Below are 14,434 nucleotides of genomic sequence, written 5' to 3' on the forward strand. Positions count from 1 at the left end.
CTACCACAGCTTCAAATGGGGAGATATCGACGATCATTCACGCCTCGGCACTGACTGCTCGGTAAGTCAAGTTGAAGGAGTCAAGATCGTCGCCGGGCCGCGCTGAGGCTGTTACCTCATAATTTCCCAGGAACCTCTCGCGAAAAACGTCGCTGTAATTATTACTTTGCTCAAGTGTAGCACCTAGACTCGGCTCGCCATGATGAATGCCGTATCCGTATCGTTAGCAACGCCAAAACGCCCGTTCTTCAAAAGCTCCCCGGCCAGCCTCAGCTTCTTAATTCTCCTCCGCACAGTAGACTGAGTCAATGAGAGGGATCGGACAAAATGTGGAAACTTCAAAAGCTCATAACTCCGTTCATAAAAAACTTTGAGGTTTTAACAGTGGTTCCATCGGGTTCCATGTAAAATTACCTTCTTGGAGCACCCCTCGGCTTTTAAAATGTGACGAAGTATACACACTGGTAAAAAGTCACTTGAATCTAGAGTCCAGACTTTTAAAAACATTGACTAGAAAAAATACTCTTGATTCTATCGGACTTTTTGCTTGAATCAACAGGAAATTCGCCTAAATTAAGAGGCTCTGCTCTTCGATTCAAGGAAAAATCGGATCGAATCAAAAGTATTATTTCTTGTCAATGTTATTCGTGTATAACTAGTTAGGCAGCAGCCACCCGTTTTTTTTTTTTTTTTTTTTTTTTTTTTTTTTTTTTTTTTTTTTTTTTTTTTGTCGTCAAATTTTAGGAATGGGGCGGGGTGGCTACTGCCACCTAGAATTACGACTCTGGGCGCTAGATGCAAGCGAATTTTTCCCAGTGCATCAAAATTTGCAGTTTTAGTAAAAAAGTTCATGTCCGAACTCTCTAATCGACTCGACCCACTGTGCTGCGGACAGCATAATATTTCGCTCGGCAGTTTTCTCGCTCAACGTGTAATTTCCTCCGACGATGGCGCCCCGAGCCCCCTGAAATATTATTCCAACCTCCCGCGGGTTCAAAAGGCAGGCGATCCACCATCCCAACTCCCCGACTTTTTCAATCGTAATTCCTTCACCTTACGCGCCCCGTTTCCGCCGGGAGATGTGGGAATGAAGCGTCCCATTGGTTCTCCTTATTAATCGTCCCTCTCATAGTCTCACCTCACGGCCACGGCGCGAAAACCGATTTATAACTTGTAACAACTTTGCATGTACCGTTGGAAAAACCTCTGTTCTTGAAATGCCGCCGACCCTTTTTTTTCGTCCGTAAATCGTTTCCTTCCTTTTCGAGTCGGCGGTTTCTCCTCTGCGTTAGAATTCTTCGGAGATAACCGTCGCACAGTGAACCGAGTCAATTAGAGAGGTCGGAAATGAAATTTTTAACTAAAACTGCAAATTTAGATGTTTATTTCATCCAATTATAAATAATAATGGGTGTTTTCAGAGGGAAATTTCACGAGTAAACCAAAGGAACCACTCTTAGAACCTCAAAGTTTTGTATAAACGGAGTTAAAGACGTTTAAAGTTTCCAAACTTTGTCCGACCTCTCCTATTGACTCGACCCACCGTGCGACGCACGGTCGGTTGGTTACCGACGCACGGTCCGTGCGTCGGTAACCAAATAAGCGCCGATTTTGAAAACCGCACCGCTTCGACTTCCCGAGGTTTTTTTCTTTTTTCGGAATGTTCTCTTTCGTCGGGATTCGGCCGTCCAGAAACGGAAACCAGTTGGTCAACACTGGTTTGCGCAGACAGACGGGCTCTTAATTTTGTCGATGGGGAGTCTGCCGATGGGAATGCCCATAGTAAGAAAATTTCGAGTTTGTGTATCCGACGTTGAGTCTGCGGTTTTGATGATTACTGTCCTTTAAAGTCTCTCTCGTCAACTGTTTTGGTTTTTTCTCCGTCATGAAGGCAGAGAGCCTTGTACACCCTTTAAAGCCAACAGGTAACAGCCCATGCAGTGATTAGAATGAATACTTATAGTTACCAGGTTTCTAATTATGGATGCACTGGAAAAAAAACACATTCGATCTAGAGTCCAGACTCTTAAAAACATCGACAAGAAAAAATACTCTTGATTCAATCAGATTTAAGCTTAAATTAAGAACCAAACCTCTTAATTTGAGCAGATTTCTTTTTGATTTATGCAAAAGTCTGATTGAATCAAGAGTATTTTTTCTTGTCAATGTTTTCAAGAGTCTGGACTCAAGATCCAATATGTTTTTTTTTCCAGTGTGATCTTCAGTTCATCTTATCGCCAGCACTAGATTTCTGGCCGTGTTTATCCGCGGCTGGCGAGCGTAACTAGGTGCTTAACTAACAGACATAAACAGTGGCGTGGCGTGATTTGCGATGTATCGATTGATCTGCAATTTGAAACCATGGAAAAGGATCAGAATAGAAAGACAGTAGTCCGATATTGAGTCAACAGAATCTGTCTTCAGATACTATTCAAGACTTCTCTCTAAAATTGTTCTCCTTCTTGTATAGAATTTAGAATATATACAGTATGATTAATTCTAGACCCAAGACTAAAGACCTAAATCTAAGACTGTTATTATAAGGTATTCAAGACAACAGCGTTTGCTACCAAAGGACGAATCCTCAATCCAGAGACTCGCAACTTGTTTCTGAATGCAGTAGCCGATCTTTTCCGACGGACTGTCCGCACTGCTGATGTGAATTTTTTCCCCGATGGCCGAGGCTGACGAAGTCCCTTCCAGAATACTGATGTACCAGCCACCGCCCCGATTGCGGATTCGATCGACCTCGATCGATACAAATCATCGCTGAAATAGAGATTTATCAAATCGAAGTCGTTCGACTTCGATTCGACAATCGATCAGTAGCCCTGGTCGTTGCTCCTGGCCGTCATCAGCACCGGTGACTGGTGAGCTCGCACCAGTAAAGAAGCTCGAAAACCGTTAGCTGCACTTCAACGGTGATTTATCCGAGCATTAATTGCGACGCTATCGATGACGTGTGTTATTTTTACAGCCCCGGCGCGGCGTGGTGTCTTGAAATGAATTTATTTTCGCTCCACTCGGTCCGGCAGCGATGCAACTTCGGACCGAAAAAAATTGTCGGATCCTTTATCAGTTTTCCGTGGATTGCGCACATACTTGAACATTTTTTATTTTCCTTTCGATTTTCAATGAAGTAGGGATGAAATTCTTAAATGGATGGGATCTTCAAATACCACGGACTGCACTGTTTTGAGACATCTCTTAACATCTGTGAGACTATGAATCTAAGTAGAAACTTTCCGAAGGAATCATGGTTGAAAATATAGTATCTATATCAGGAGATCACAGACATATCGGCAATTTTGAGGTTAGGTCGCTGAGCTTTTAGGGCCTAAAAGGGCAGCCAACCTATGAATTCAGTTATTTGGATAATTGAATTCTTCTATTATTATATTTGTTTCTCGTTGTTTGTAAAGCACGCATTTCACTGAGTTTCTGCATACATTTACTCATTTTTGCGAAAGACCGTTCATTTATAAATATTCTTGGCCATCTTCGTTTCGTATTGGAATCTGAATATCGGTAGTGACATTTTTTGTGTTAGAAGGTTTGCTGCGCTTTTGGACCCAAAAAGCTCTATTTTTCGACATGTTCGTACTCAATCATTTAGTTTTTACATAAATTACTTTTTCCGGGAACTTTAATAACAAAGTGCACGCGTACATGCACAATGTACGTATGCACTGCAATCTTACACACTTTAAAGAGCCACCGGATACGTTTCCGTTCCCATACCCGGAACTTGACTTTCCCGGAAAACTTTGATCCTGCTTGTGAAGCATCTCCAACGCCCACCAGTCTTCTCTCGTGCATCACAGAATTCTATCCAAAATTGTTTCCTTCCTAACAGGGTGTCTACAAGTCCGGAATTTCCAAAGTCCAGAAATAGTACTGATTTTTTAAGGGCGGTCCGGAAGTACTGGAAAAGTGCGGAAATTCCGCAAAAAGGTCCGGATTTTTTTTTTTTAATTTCTTGTCATTTTTTTCGCAGTTTCAAATTTCTGAAATTTTTCTAATTTCGTCAAATGGAGGTATTCAAAAAGTACGGAATTTTTCTGTTGGAGGAGGTACTGAATTTCTTGAGAATGTACTGAAAAAGTACTTATTTTTGACCAAATTGTTTTAGTAGACACCCTGTCTTAACGAAGTCGTAAATTTTCAAATGGATCGTCACGTCATTCTAATCGTCAACTTAAGCCCCTTCCTTTTTATGCAAACTCTGATTCCCCACAAATGCGTCACGCAACACCCGAACATTCCCATAAACCTCTCAAAAGCAAATTTCTCATGAGATTAAAAAATTAAACTGTCGCAAGCATTCGTTGCGCAAGCGCGTGATATTCGCGATCCGAATATTTCGCAGCGGATTACCTGAACGAGAGCTAACTAGATGCAACCTTTACGGTTTGTGACGTTTCACGGCAACGCTCGACGCTACGGTCGTTTTTCGTTAAACCTCATTAACAGATCTATTCAATATAACCGCCAGTGTTTGGCGAAGTCGGATTTTTTCCTCGCCCGCCAAGCGCTCGGGTCACGAACATGACCGCTGTCAGAGGCCCACAGAAGGACTGGACCGAATCAGTGTTGACTTTTTCGAATCCAAACCGAGGATTTTTACTCGTCGAAGTCGGCTGAACTTGGCCTGGACGGCAGCGCACGCCGCACAGAGGATCGAGTCAATTAGAGAGGTTGGACATGAAATTTTTGACTAAAACTGCAAAGATGCGAATGGAGATGTTGCATGTGTGAGGAATTTGCGATTCGACTGTTGATTTTTATGTAAAAGTTCGCGAGAAACACGATGGTGCCACTGGTTCTCTCTGAAATCAACTACCAAACTCAAAAAAAGCTCTCAAGTTGAGGCCAAAATTGAGGGGATATCCCACGCTATCCTGAGAGTCCACCTCTACACCAAGACGAACTCTCCATGCAAAGATAGGGAGCAAATACATTAGCAGGGTTGCCGTGTTTTCAGTTTTAGAGTCCCCAAATAAAGTGGCAGCCCTGTCAATGTATTTGCTCCCTATCTTTGCATGGAGAGTCTGTCATGATGTAGAGGTGGACTCTCAGCATAGCGTGGGATATTCCCCTCCATATTTGCCTCAACTTGACAGCTTTTTTGAGCTTGGGAGTTGATTTCAGAGAAAACCAGTGGCACCATCGTGCTTCTCGTGAACTTTTACACAAGAATCAATAGTCAAATCGCAAATTCCTCACACATGCAACATCTCCATTCCGTCACATTTTAAAGTTTTATGCGTGCCTCGAGAAGAAAATTTCACGAAGAAACCATTGGAACCACTTCCAGAACCTCAACGTTTTGTATAAACGGAGTTATAAGCGTTCAAAGTTTCCAAATTTTGTCCGACCTCTCCTACTGACTCGATCCACCTGTGCGCCGCGGCCTGACCGTTGGTCGTCGGCAAGTGAAATAATCCGTCTTGGAAGCAGATCGAAACCGTTAAACCGGTCCAAAACCCTGCCGTGCTGAAACGCGCGGACTAACCCAAGCTTTGTATCGGCGTTACGCTGTTCTTCTCTAAACGAGCAGAACGGCAGACAGAATCCGAGCCGCCTTCTTGTTTCCGGATCCGCTCCCGAAGATGGATAGATAGAGATACGCGCTAATAGATATCGGTACACCTCGGTGCATCGGCATACATGCATGCTGATCACCGATGCGGACAGGGTGCTCGCAAAACACCGCGACGAATCGCCATCTCCCGTTTAATCCTATGTGAAAAGATCGATTATCAGGATGTTCTTTTATTAATCGATTCTTTAGCGTATCTTCCAATGGGAAACTTTCGAGAGCTGACGATGGAGGCTTGAAGTTTGTCGCGGTCATTAGATTAGGAGTGAACGCTACCGTAAACATGGCTGAGATTAAAAGGAGCGGACTCCTGATTCTTAGCGGTGCTCCCGGCTCACGACTGCGGGTTTCCTTGATGCATGGGTTCACAAGTGCCGTGACAAGAGGCGCCGCAGCCGACACGATCTCCCACACTCCCGACTTCCCGAGGAAACGGAGGCGCCTGAGAATCCACGCTTCCCGGCTTTTTCTGGCTCTTGAAGTTCGGTCTGTGTTAGGGAGCAACCGTTATTTTCTCCAGACATTTCGGCTGGATTATATTGTGCAATGTGCCATAATGATGTAGCGAGCCTCAGAAAATAACTTCCAGGACAAAGTTTGAAAAATGGGCCACCAGATCAGGTTTAAAGTAGAGAAAAACGTTGTATTATTATGTCCTCTCTTCAAAATCTTACGTAGAAAACGATTCACACGACGGAGAGTTCCCCTTGAACGAGATATCAACAAGTCTTTTTAACACAGATCAAATGTAAGTCAGATTATACAAATGACGTCATTTGTAATTTTGCCATTGAAGAAATGTTAATTAAAACGTGTTAAGGAGTTAATTTTCAGACTTCCCGTTGTGTGATTCGTTCTGTTGTGAAATTTTGAAGAGAAAATACGCGTTATGCGTTATGCTTACGTTATGCTTTAATTCAAACCTTATCTATGGGCCCATTGTACGGAGTATGTGGATTGTATTCGATACATCGAACAGTTGAGATTGATCAGGATTGTGAAGGTGAGGTTGTTTAATGGCGCAATTTTTTTTTTCTTTTTTTCTTTTTTCTAACATAAGCCGGAAAAAGTTATTCCTTATTGCAAAATGTACCTAGCCCTGATACAGTCAAAAATCACGTAATCACACTATTCTAATTTTCTGTGTTCCACCGAACTTTCATATGAGGATATGCTCATTTTACCGCCAAATTTCTTCATCTCTACCGCAAGTTTGATGACTGTTGTATCAACACCGGTTATTTTCTACCCGACTTGCTCCGAACGGAGCAGACCGGGACACAACTCACGTTGAGGAGCAACCTGTTGTAGGTTGCGGGGATATGCAAATCCCGAGTTCCGCGTTCGATTTCACCGCAGTCGGAGCGTAGCGGTGCGAACGTGGACACAGCGAGCGAGCGTTTCGGGCCGGTGTCATGCAGAGACGCAGACGCCATCACCGCGGCCGCATAAACCACGCAACTCCCAACGGGAAAAGCGCGGGAGGTCCGCGGTTTTTGCCCGGTGTTGGCGTGGAGCCGTGGCTAATCTCCCGTTTCGGAGTCGCGATCTCCCGATCTCCGCTCGTAGCCGCGGGCTGCGTCAACCGATGCAATGCAGATTCGCCCCCCCCCCCCCAGGAGTTGTGGGAGGAGGGGTGGAGGGGTGCGGCGGCGAGGGAGTTTACGCCGTGACGGAATCGAAAGTTCACCTCTGTGGGAACTCGGGAATATGTGGTCGAGTCAGAGCATCTGAAATCTTATCGATAAATGTAAAATTAGGTCGAGGAGCCGTAACACACAGCGCTCAACCCTTAGAAGCTGAAGACTTTTTACGCGCGAAGTCCCGAGTCGGGTCAAATTGATCTGTATTTAAATACATTGATTCAGATGTTTTGGATCGATGATTTATGTCTTCGAAGGTAAAAAATACTTTTTTTTAAAACATTTTTATTGAAAAAACTGGCGCTTTCTCAACCCCCCCCCCCCCCCCTTCCGTGGAAGGTGACTCACCTTGAAGAGATTGTCGGGTCAATTGGACCTGGCTTCTAGGCGTAGTCGTCAAAGAAAAACTCCCTGATACGACACAACTCTTACTAAAATATCACCCTTTACACCGGCGCGCTTCAGGTCTCTGATTTTTTTCTTCTTTTTTCTCCCAAAATGATCGTGGATTTGGACACAGTCCAGCATATTGCGAAAAAAATTTAACCTTTACTGTTCTCACACCGCATACTTCAAAAATAAGAGACACCTCAACACGCGTTGACGACGGCGCAGAGATACAACTATTCGTGTTTGATGGATGTCCGTGTCGCATATATGCAAAATTGAAGGCGCGACGACGCGACGCGATGCGTGATCTTGCAATGCTCCCCTCGCTGCTGCCAATGAAGCGTCGCTCAGATTCGGGCGAAAAGTTAAAAATGAGGACAAATTACGACTCTCCTGTGTTCGACTGTGTTGCTCGCGTAGCTCTTCCAGCACCATTAGGAATAAAACAAACGTAACCAACGTAACATGGAAATAGAGCAAAGGAAAGGATGTGAGTTAATGACGGCGCAGAGATACAACTATTCGTGCTTGATGGATGTCCGTGTTGCTTCTGCAAAATTGAAGGCGCGAGGCGTGAGACCGCAATGCTCCGCTGTATGCTACCAATAATTATGTCTTTTGTCTCCAGCCTAGAAATGTATACCATTCCCATCACGCATTACGCTCAATTTACAAAATTGAACTCAGATTATATTAAGAATAAGAATTTCCGATTATTCCCATATATTTAAGAACAAGAAGAATTTTCGAAACGTTGCGTCGTCTGAAAGGACAAATTATTAAGTAAAAAGAGAGGGAGTTTCTAATTTTTTAGCGGTTTTATTCTGAATTTAAGTGTAATTTCCTGGTTTTTAAGTCTTATTTTCATTTTCATTTTAACCAGATCATATCCATGAATTTTTATGTCAAATGATGCCAATAGTGACAAAGTTCCATGAAAAACCATCTTGAATGAAAGCCAACGTTTATTCAGCTCCTGTCCCGGTGTTTCAATCCTTTAATAACCAAAACATAAAATCATACCTGAGCCTCCCACAGCTTTTCCAATTCGAATACCCGATGATTTATGCTCATTCGTTTACTTTTACGATTGCTCTAATCGACACGTTGTGCCTTCGACGTCTTTCCCCATCGCCGCTGCACAACTCATAGTCATCGCGAAACAGGGTCAGGCGTATTCGTATTCGAAACTCGCCATCATGCACAAGCGTCGAACATTAATATTTTATTCGCCTCGTCGAATCGCACGACACACGCGCCTGGCCTAACGACTCTCGACCAAGTTTTGACAATGTTGAATCAATATTGCAAAAGGTGCCTGCACATTGTGCGCGCCGCGGTATGTTTACGCACGGGTCGCCGGGGGGGGGGGGGAGGGGCGAGGGGGTGTCGAGGTAATTGCATGATCGACAGATCGCTTTCTCCGTGGATCATTGCGATCCTCCGTTGCCGAGCGGCTATACCCAAGTAACGAGGAAAGTAATTTTGTTGGGATTGTTGCTCACTGGAAAAAAAAAACAAACAAATTGGATCTAGAGTCCAGACTCTTGAAAACATTGACAAGAAAAAGGACTCCTGATTCAATCAGAATCTAGCTTAAATCAAAAGGAAATCCGCTCAAATTAAGAGGCTTGGTTCTTGATTTAAGCTTAAATCTGATTGAATCAAGAGTATTTTGTCTTGTCAATGTTTTCAAGAGTCTGGAATCTAGATCCAATGTGTTTTTTTTTCCAGTGCTGGTGCCCGAGGTTATTTACCGTTGGGGCTAAAACTTTCAAAAATGCTTATTTGATCAGGGTTGCCACAGTCGGGGAAACCCGGGAAACGTCAGGGAAAATGACGAAAATGTCAGGGGAAATTTATTAAATCACCCTCATTTGCTTTCTAGAATGGGTTTGAGGTTTCGAACAACAAATTTTGTCTGGAAACTATTTTCAATTGTGCCTTTTTAACCATCCGTCACTTCTTCGATTGTCAGGGAATTGCGCCAAAATGTGTCAGGGGAATCAGGGAAACGCCAGGGAATTTTATTTTCTAAATTCTGTGGCAACCCTGTTTGATGGTCCAAACAGTAACAGATGCGCTAACTTCAATGACCTTTATGAAAATAGACTGTATTTAATGAAAATTGAGCATTTTTGAGTTACCGAGTTTGTGTGTATTCGTTCTCACTGATTCAAATATCGTCCCACACGTGAAGCGCGTGGACTTTTTCGGCATACGAATAGATTGCAGCACGGCCCATTTGAAGGGAAACTTGGCATCCGTATATTACGGAGCTAGGCAGCCACTTAAGCGTCATATTTAGGCAGAGCTCGACTACACGAGCTCTTGAAGTCCCGTATCGTTACATCAATTGCACTGACGACGGACGACCTGACGAGCTGTGCCTCTGCTCTGCGCGGCTTTTGTCCCCATTACCCGCACGAGGACTACGAGGATCTTGACGCAATATTAACCCATCGTGTGCTCCATCATTTGCTCCCGTAACCTGCCCACTGCCTCCGTCTTCCTCCTATCATATTCACCTCTTCCATTTTTACGCATCGCGCCTGTGAGTTGATCAACCTGTCTTGACGTGATGCCACGCTGAAAAGAAGTATGGTAACATCTACTATAAGTCTACTTGGTTTTTACAGTGATACAATTTAGTGAAAATAACGAGAATTATAGTAGTATTCACCAGAACTCTGGTGATATTTACCACTACACTGCAGTGCTAAGGAAGAATGCCGTATGAACATTCGAGCTTTGTCAAATTTCCTCCAGCTAAAACAAAATATCTCATAGCATTTGTCATACTGACGATGAATGGTATCGAGGTTTCGGTATTTTTACATAATAGAGTCTGTTTTTGATTATTAATATCACTGTACTTAAATCTATAATTTTATTTTTAATGATGACTTCGCACACAAATCTAATCAAAAACCTACTTAGTACGATACACTTCACATCACCAAAAGATTGACTGGTTCTGAACGTGCACACAATGACCTCCTACTTTGTAAATATTTTGAGTTCTCACATGAAAATTTATTTCACAAGATCAGCAACTTATAAAAGGTCGTCAACGAAGAAGGCATTTATTTAAATGAATTTGATTCTCATGATCATGCCTCAGAACCTCAAATATTTCTCAATTAATCCAAATATTAATGAGCGGGTTTTGCATTCATCATTTTTTCCTTTCATTAAGGAAGCCAGGAGGAATTTGCCAACAAACCACGCCGAGATTATCCTTTAAAAATCACAAACAGGATCTTGAAGCAAGATTTGGTTTTTATTTATTTTGCTCTACCTCCACCATCCTACTTAAGTCTTTTTGTTGGAATTCCTCCGCAATCGGTAATCGGATTTCATTCACACATCGGTGTCAATGTTTTGTTTTTGCAAAGTTTTCGCTGACCCACATTCAACCGATCGGTTGCGCTAATACGCTGCCTAATTGCTTTTTGCGAGTGTGAATTAAGCCAGCACCGCAAAATCGAGGTGAGAAGGGAATTAAAATGCCAGAATCGTAAAATTTGTTCAGCTTTATTCACTTCCCTCTTAAATATTTTTATCTAAATCATATTCCAGGGTTGCCACTGTCAGGGATTACCGGGAAATATCAGTGAATTTTAAAAAGTTAGAAAAAACCTGGTTACCGGGGAAATTTTTTAAGCCAACTTTACTTGCTTTCTACAGGGTGATTACAAGTCCGGAATTTCCGGAAAGTTCGGAAATAGTACTGATTTTGCTAGGGCGGTCCGGAAGTATTGAGGAAGTGCGGAAATTTTGCAAGAAAGTCCGGATTTTTTTCATTTTTGTCGCAATTTGAGCAGGAAATTCAAATTTTTGAAATTTTTCGAATTTCGTGAGTTGAGAGTATTGAAAAAGTACTGAATTTTTCTGTTGAGGAGGTACTGAATTTCTTGGGAATATATTAAAGAAGCACTGTAAAAGTACTGATTCTTGGCCAGCCTGTTTTAGTAGACACCCTGTTCTAGAATGGGGTTGACTCTCGAAGAAAACATTTTGGCTATTTCTAATAAATTATTTCTAATAATATGTTTTTAACCATCTGTCATATCATCAATGGTCAGGGAATTTTACCAAAATTTCTCAGGGAAAGCAGGGAAATGTCAGGGTTTTTCATTTTGTAGATTCGGTGGCATAACTCTGAATTCGACTCTGCGAAATCCTGCTGGTGGATACGATTCGATTATATTAACATTAGTGCCGAGTTGTGCCAAAAAATCAGAGCCCTCTCTCCTTGTTAAATTTCTTAAATGGGGTATTTTTCGAATGTGACAACCGAGCCAGGAAGATCACCTCTCGTTCATCGGCTCGGCTCGCAACGACGGCGATCAAGATGAATATGCGATGTGTATTTTTGTAATAAATTTATCATTGTTCTGTCTAATGATGGCTTATTGTTTTCAGATGAGGTGCCCTCGGACAAATTTCGGAGCAACGCGTCGCTTATCAATCATTTCAAATTGCTTCATCACGAAGGCTCCTCCATCCTCGTCGGTGCAAGGTATGTCTTTTTTCACATTTCATCTCTATCAGTCGGACTTTTTTACTCTTCCTGTCCTCTCCTTTGTTTTTTCTTTTTTATTTATTTAAGCCGTCCCAATAAATTATCCAAAAAAAGATCTAATTAGAAAAGGCAATTGTGGATTTAAGGGGCTTAGAGGACAAGGCGCACAAGTGCAGTTTATTGAAAAATGGAGGTATCAATCAATGGTTTGCAACTTCAAACACGTATTTCTCGAAAAAGCAAAACTGCACTTATGCGCCTTGTCCTCCAAGCCCCTCATTTATTGTTCCTCGAATATGCAAAATATTTTATTTCATTGTTTATGAACTCTATGTATCTGTAGTGGTCAGCACTTAGAAAACAAAGTTTTACTCCAGCGAAAACCTCATCGAAATTCCCACTTCACCTTTCCTTTCATTGCTCAATTACGAATTTGAGCCCGACTCGTGCGGCTGTGTTCAAATTGTGCATGTGTTTGCCCTCTTCCACGGCTCTCGATCTTTGATTTTCAAGGCGCGTCCTGCCATCCTGTGCGAAATGGGACCATTAGACGTCCACAAAACAGATCATTGGTGCTTCGTTTAAGTGTTATGTGTCTGCGAGCTACGTGCGCGGAGGAACCAGGAAGCTCCCCCAATAAAACACCTCTCGAGTCGCAGTGTGTTTCGTAATACCCCAATTGAAAGCATCAAAATTTATCGAGTCGCCGTGCAGTGTGCACATCTTGCGAATAGCATAACTTCGCACTTTCCCCTTCTCATTCTCTTCCAGACAACGTACCTTTTGTTTTGCTCCTTTACGCCATCTAAACTCGGAAGTCCCCCCCTCCCCCCAGGCGTTTTAGAGGTTAATTTGGATAGGGAAAAAACAGCAAAATTATGTCGGTGCTCCATCCGCCAAACTGATCGAGACAAGGTGCTGTTGAATGTTGATGCATTCGACGAAGGAATCATTCTTAACCTGCGCCTTCATTTAGGGATGATACTCCCGAATGCGCACGAGTCGATACAATTGTATCTTTTCGGGCGTTTCGGTCTATTCATTTGCGGATTGCGCGGGTGTTGATTTTGCGCAGATCCAAAGTGTGGAGGATGCGGATCATCCGAATTCATTTCGGATTTCCTTATCGTGTCTATACTTTTCATTCGTACATTTCGGGTCAAATTTTTTTGTTTTATTTTGGATGGAAAGAAAATGAATCAACATTACAGGAGCTACCATAGAGAAAAAAGGGAGGTGTTTGCGTTTCGAGCATCTTGGATTTTTTTGATGACGTAGGTCGGTGCGGAGATTTTTATCGTCGATTTACTTGGAAATTATGTAGTTTAGAGAGAAAAAGTCATTCTATATAAGATGTTTGAAAGTATATCACACTGGAATAAAAAACACATCGATTCAGACTCTTGAAAACATTGACAAGAAAAAAGACTCTTGATTCAATCGGATTTTTGCTTGAATCAAAACGAAATCCGCTTAAATTAAGAGGCTTGGTTCTTGATTTAAGCTAGATTCTGATTGAATCAAGAGTACTTTTTCTTGTCGATGTTTTTAAGAGTCTGGGCTCTAGATCCAATGTGTTTTTTCTTCCAGTGCATGAATTGCTTGAAGCAAAAAATCGGACGTTGTGGTCCGTTTTTCATAGTTCGAATCCCGGATTTTGCCGAAATATTGACGCCATGTTGTACCCATCCACGTCAGGGGGTAAACAATCCTCAAGATGCAAGTACTTCCTTTTTTCTCTCTATATGAACAGCTACTGTAAAATGCAGATTTCGATGTTCCTGCACGAATGTTATTCTCTCTACCGCCCCCCTCCTCCCACGCTCAAGGTAACTTTCGAATTGGAAATGGAAATTGAATCGAAAATGACGGCCGATGCGCCCCCCTCGAGACGGGGGGAGGGGGGGGGGGCTCGGATAGGGGGATCGTGCGTGGTGATGGGGAATCGCGCGGTAATTCGTATTGGATTCGCACGGCACACGGCGGCGGTCACGCTAATCACCGGACCCGCGAGCACTCGAGCAGTAGCCGAACAAACAATCGGATCGCAGCGAAAGTGGATGACCGACACCGGGAGCGATTCATCAGCTTCATTTCCGGTTCGGACCCCCCCCCCCCCCCCCCCCGGACGTCGGGGCCCGGTGTGCACTCATCGACCGCCGACGATCGTCTTCCACGGGAGTTATCTCCGCCGACAGGACGTGATCGCGACGACTCCCGACGAACCCCCGCGATTCCCCAGAAATGAGGGAACGCCCCCGCGATCAGGGT

The 14,434-nt window shown here is 43.1% G+C and overlaps 1 protein-coding gene across 1 annotated transcript in view; it reads left to right on the forward strand.

The window, feature by feature from the left end:
• Window positions 1-14,434, forward strand: part of LOC109034437 (semaphorin-1A) — a 183,619-nt gene that overhangs the window by 150,723 nt on the left and 18,462 nt on the right. The window contains exon 3 of the mRNA XM_019047575.2: window positions 12,064-12,160. Within this exon, the coding sequence (XP_018903120.1) occupies window positions 12,064-12,160 (97 nt within the window). The remainder of the gene's footprint in view (window positions 1-12,063; window positions 12,161-14,434) is intronic.

Source organism: Bemisia tabaci, chromosome 6, assembly GCF_918797505.1.
Source record: "Bemisia tabaci chromosome 6, PGI_BMITA_v3".
NCBI classification, from domain to species: Eukaryota; Metazoa; Arthropoda; class Insecta; order Hemiptera; family Aleyrodidae; genus Bemisia; species Bemisia tabaci.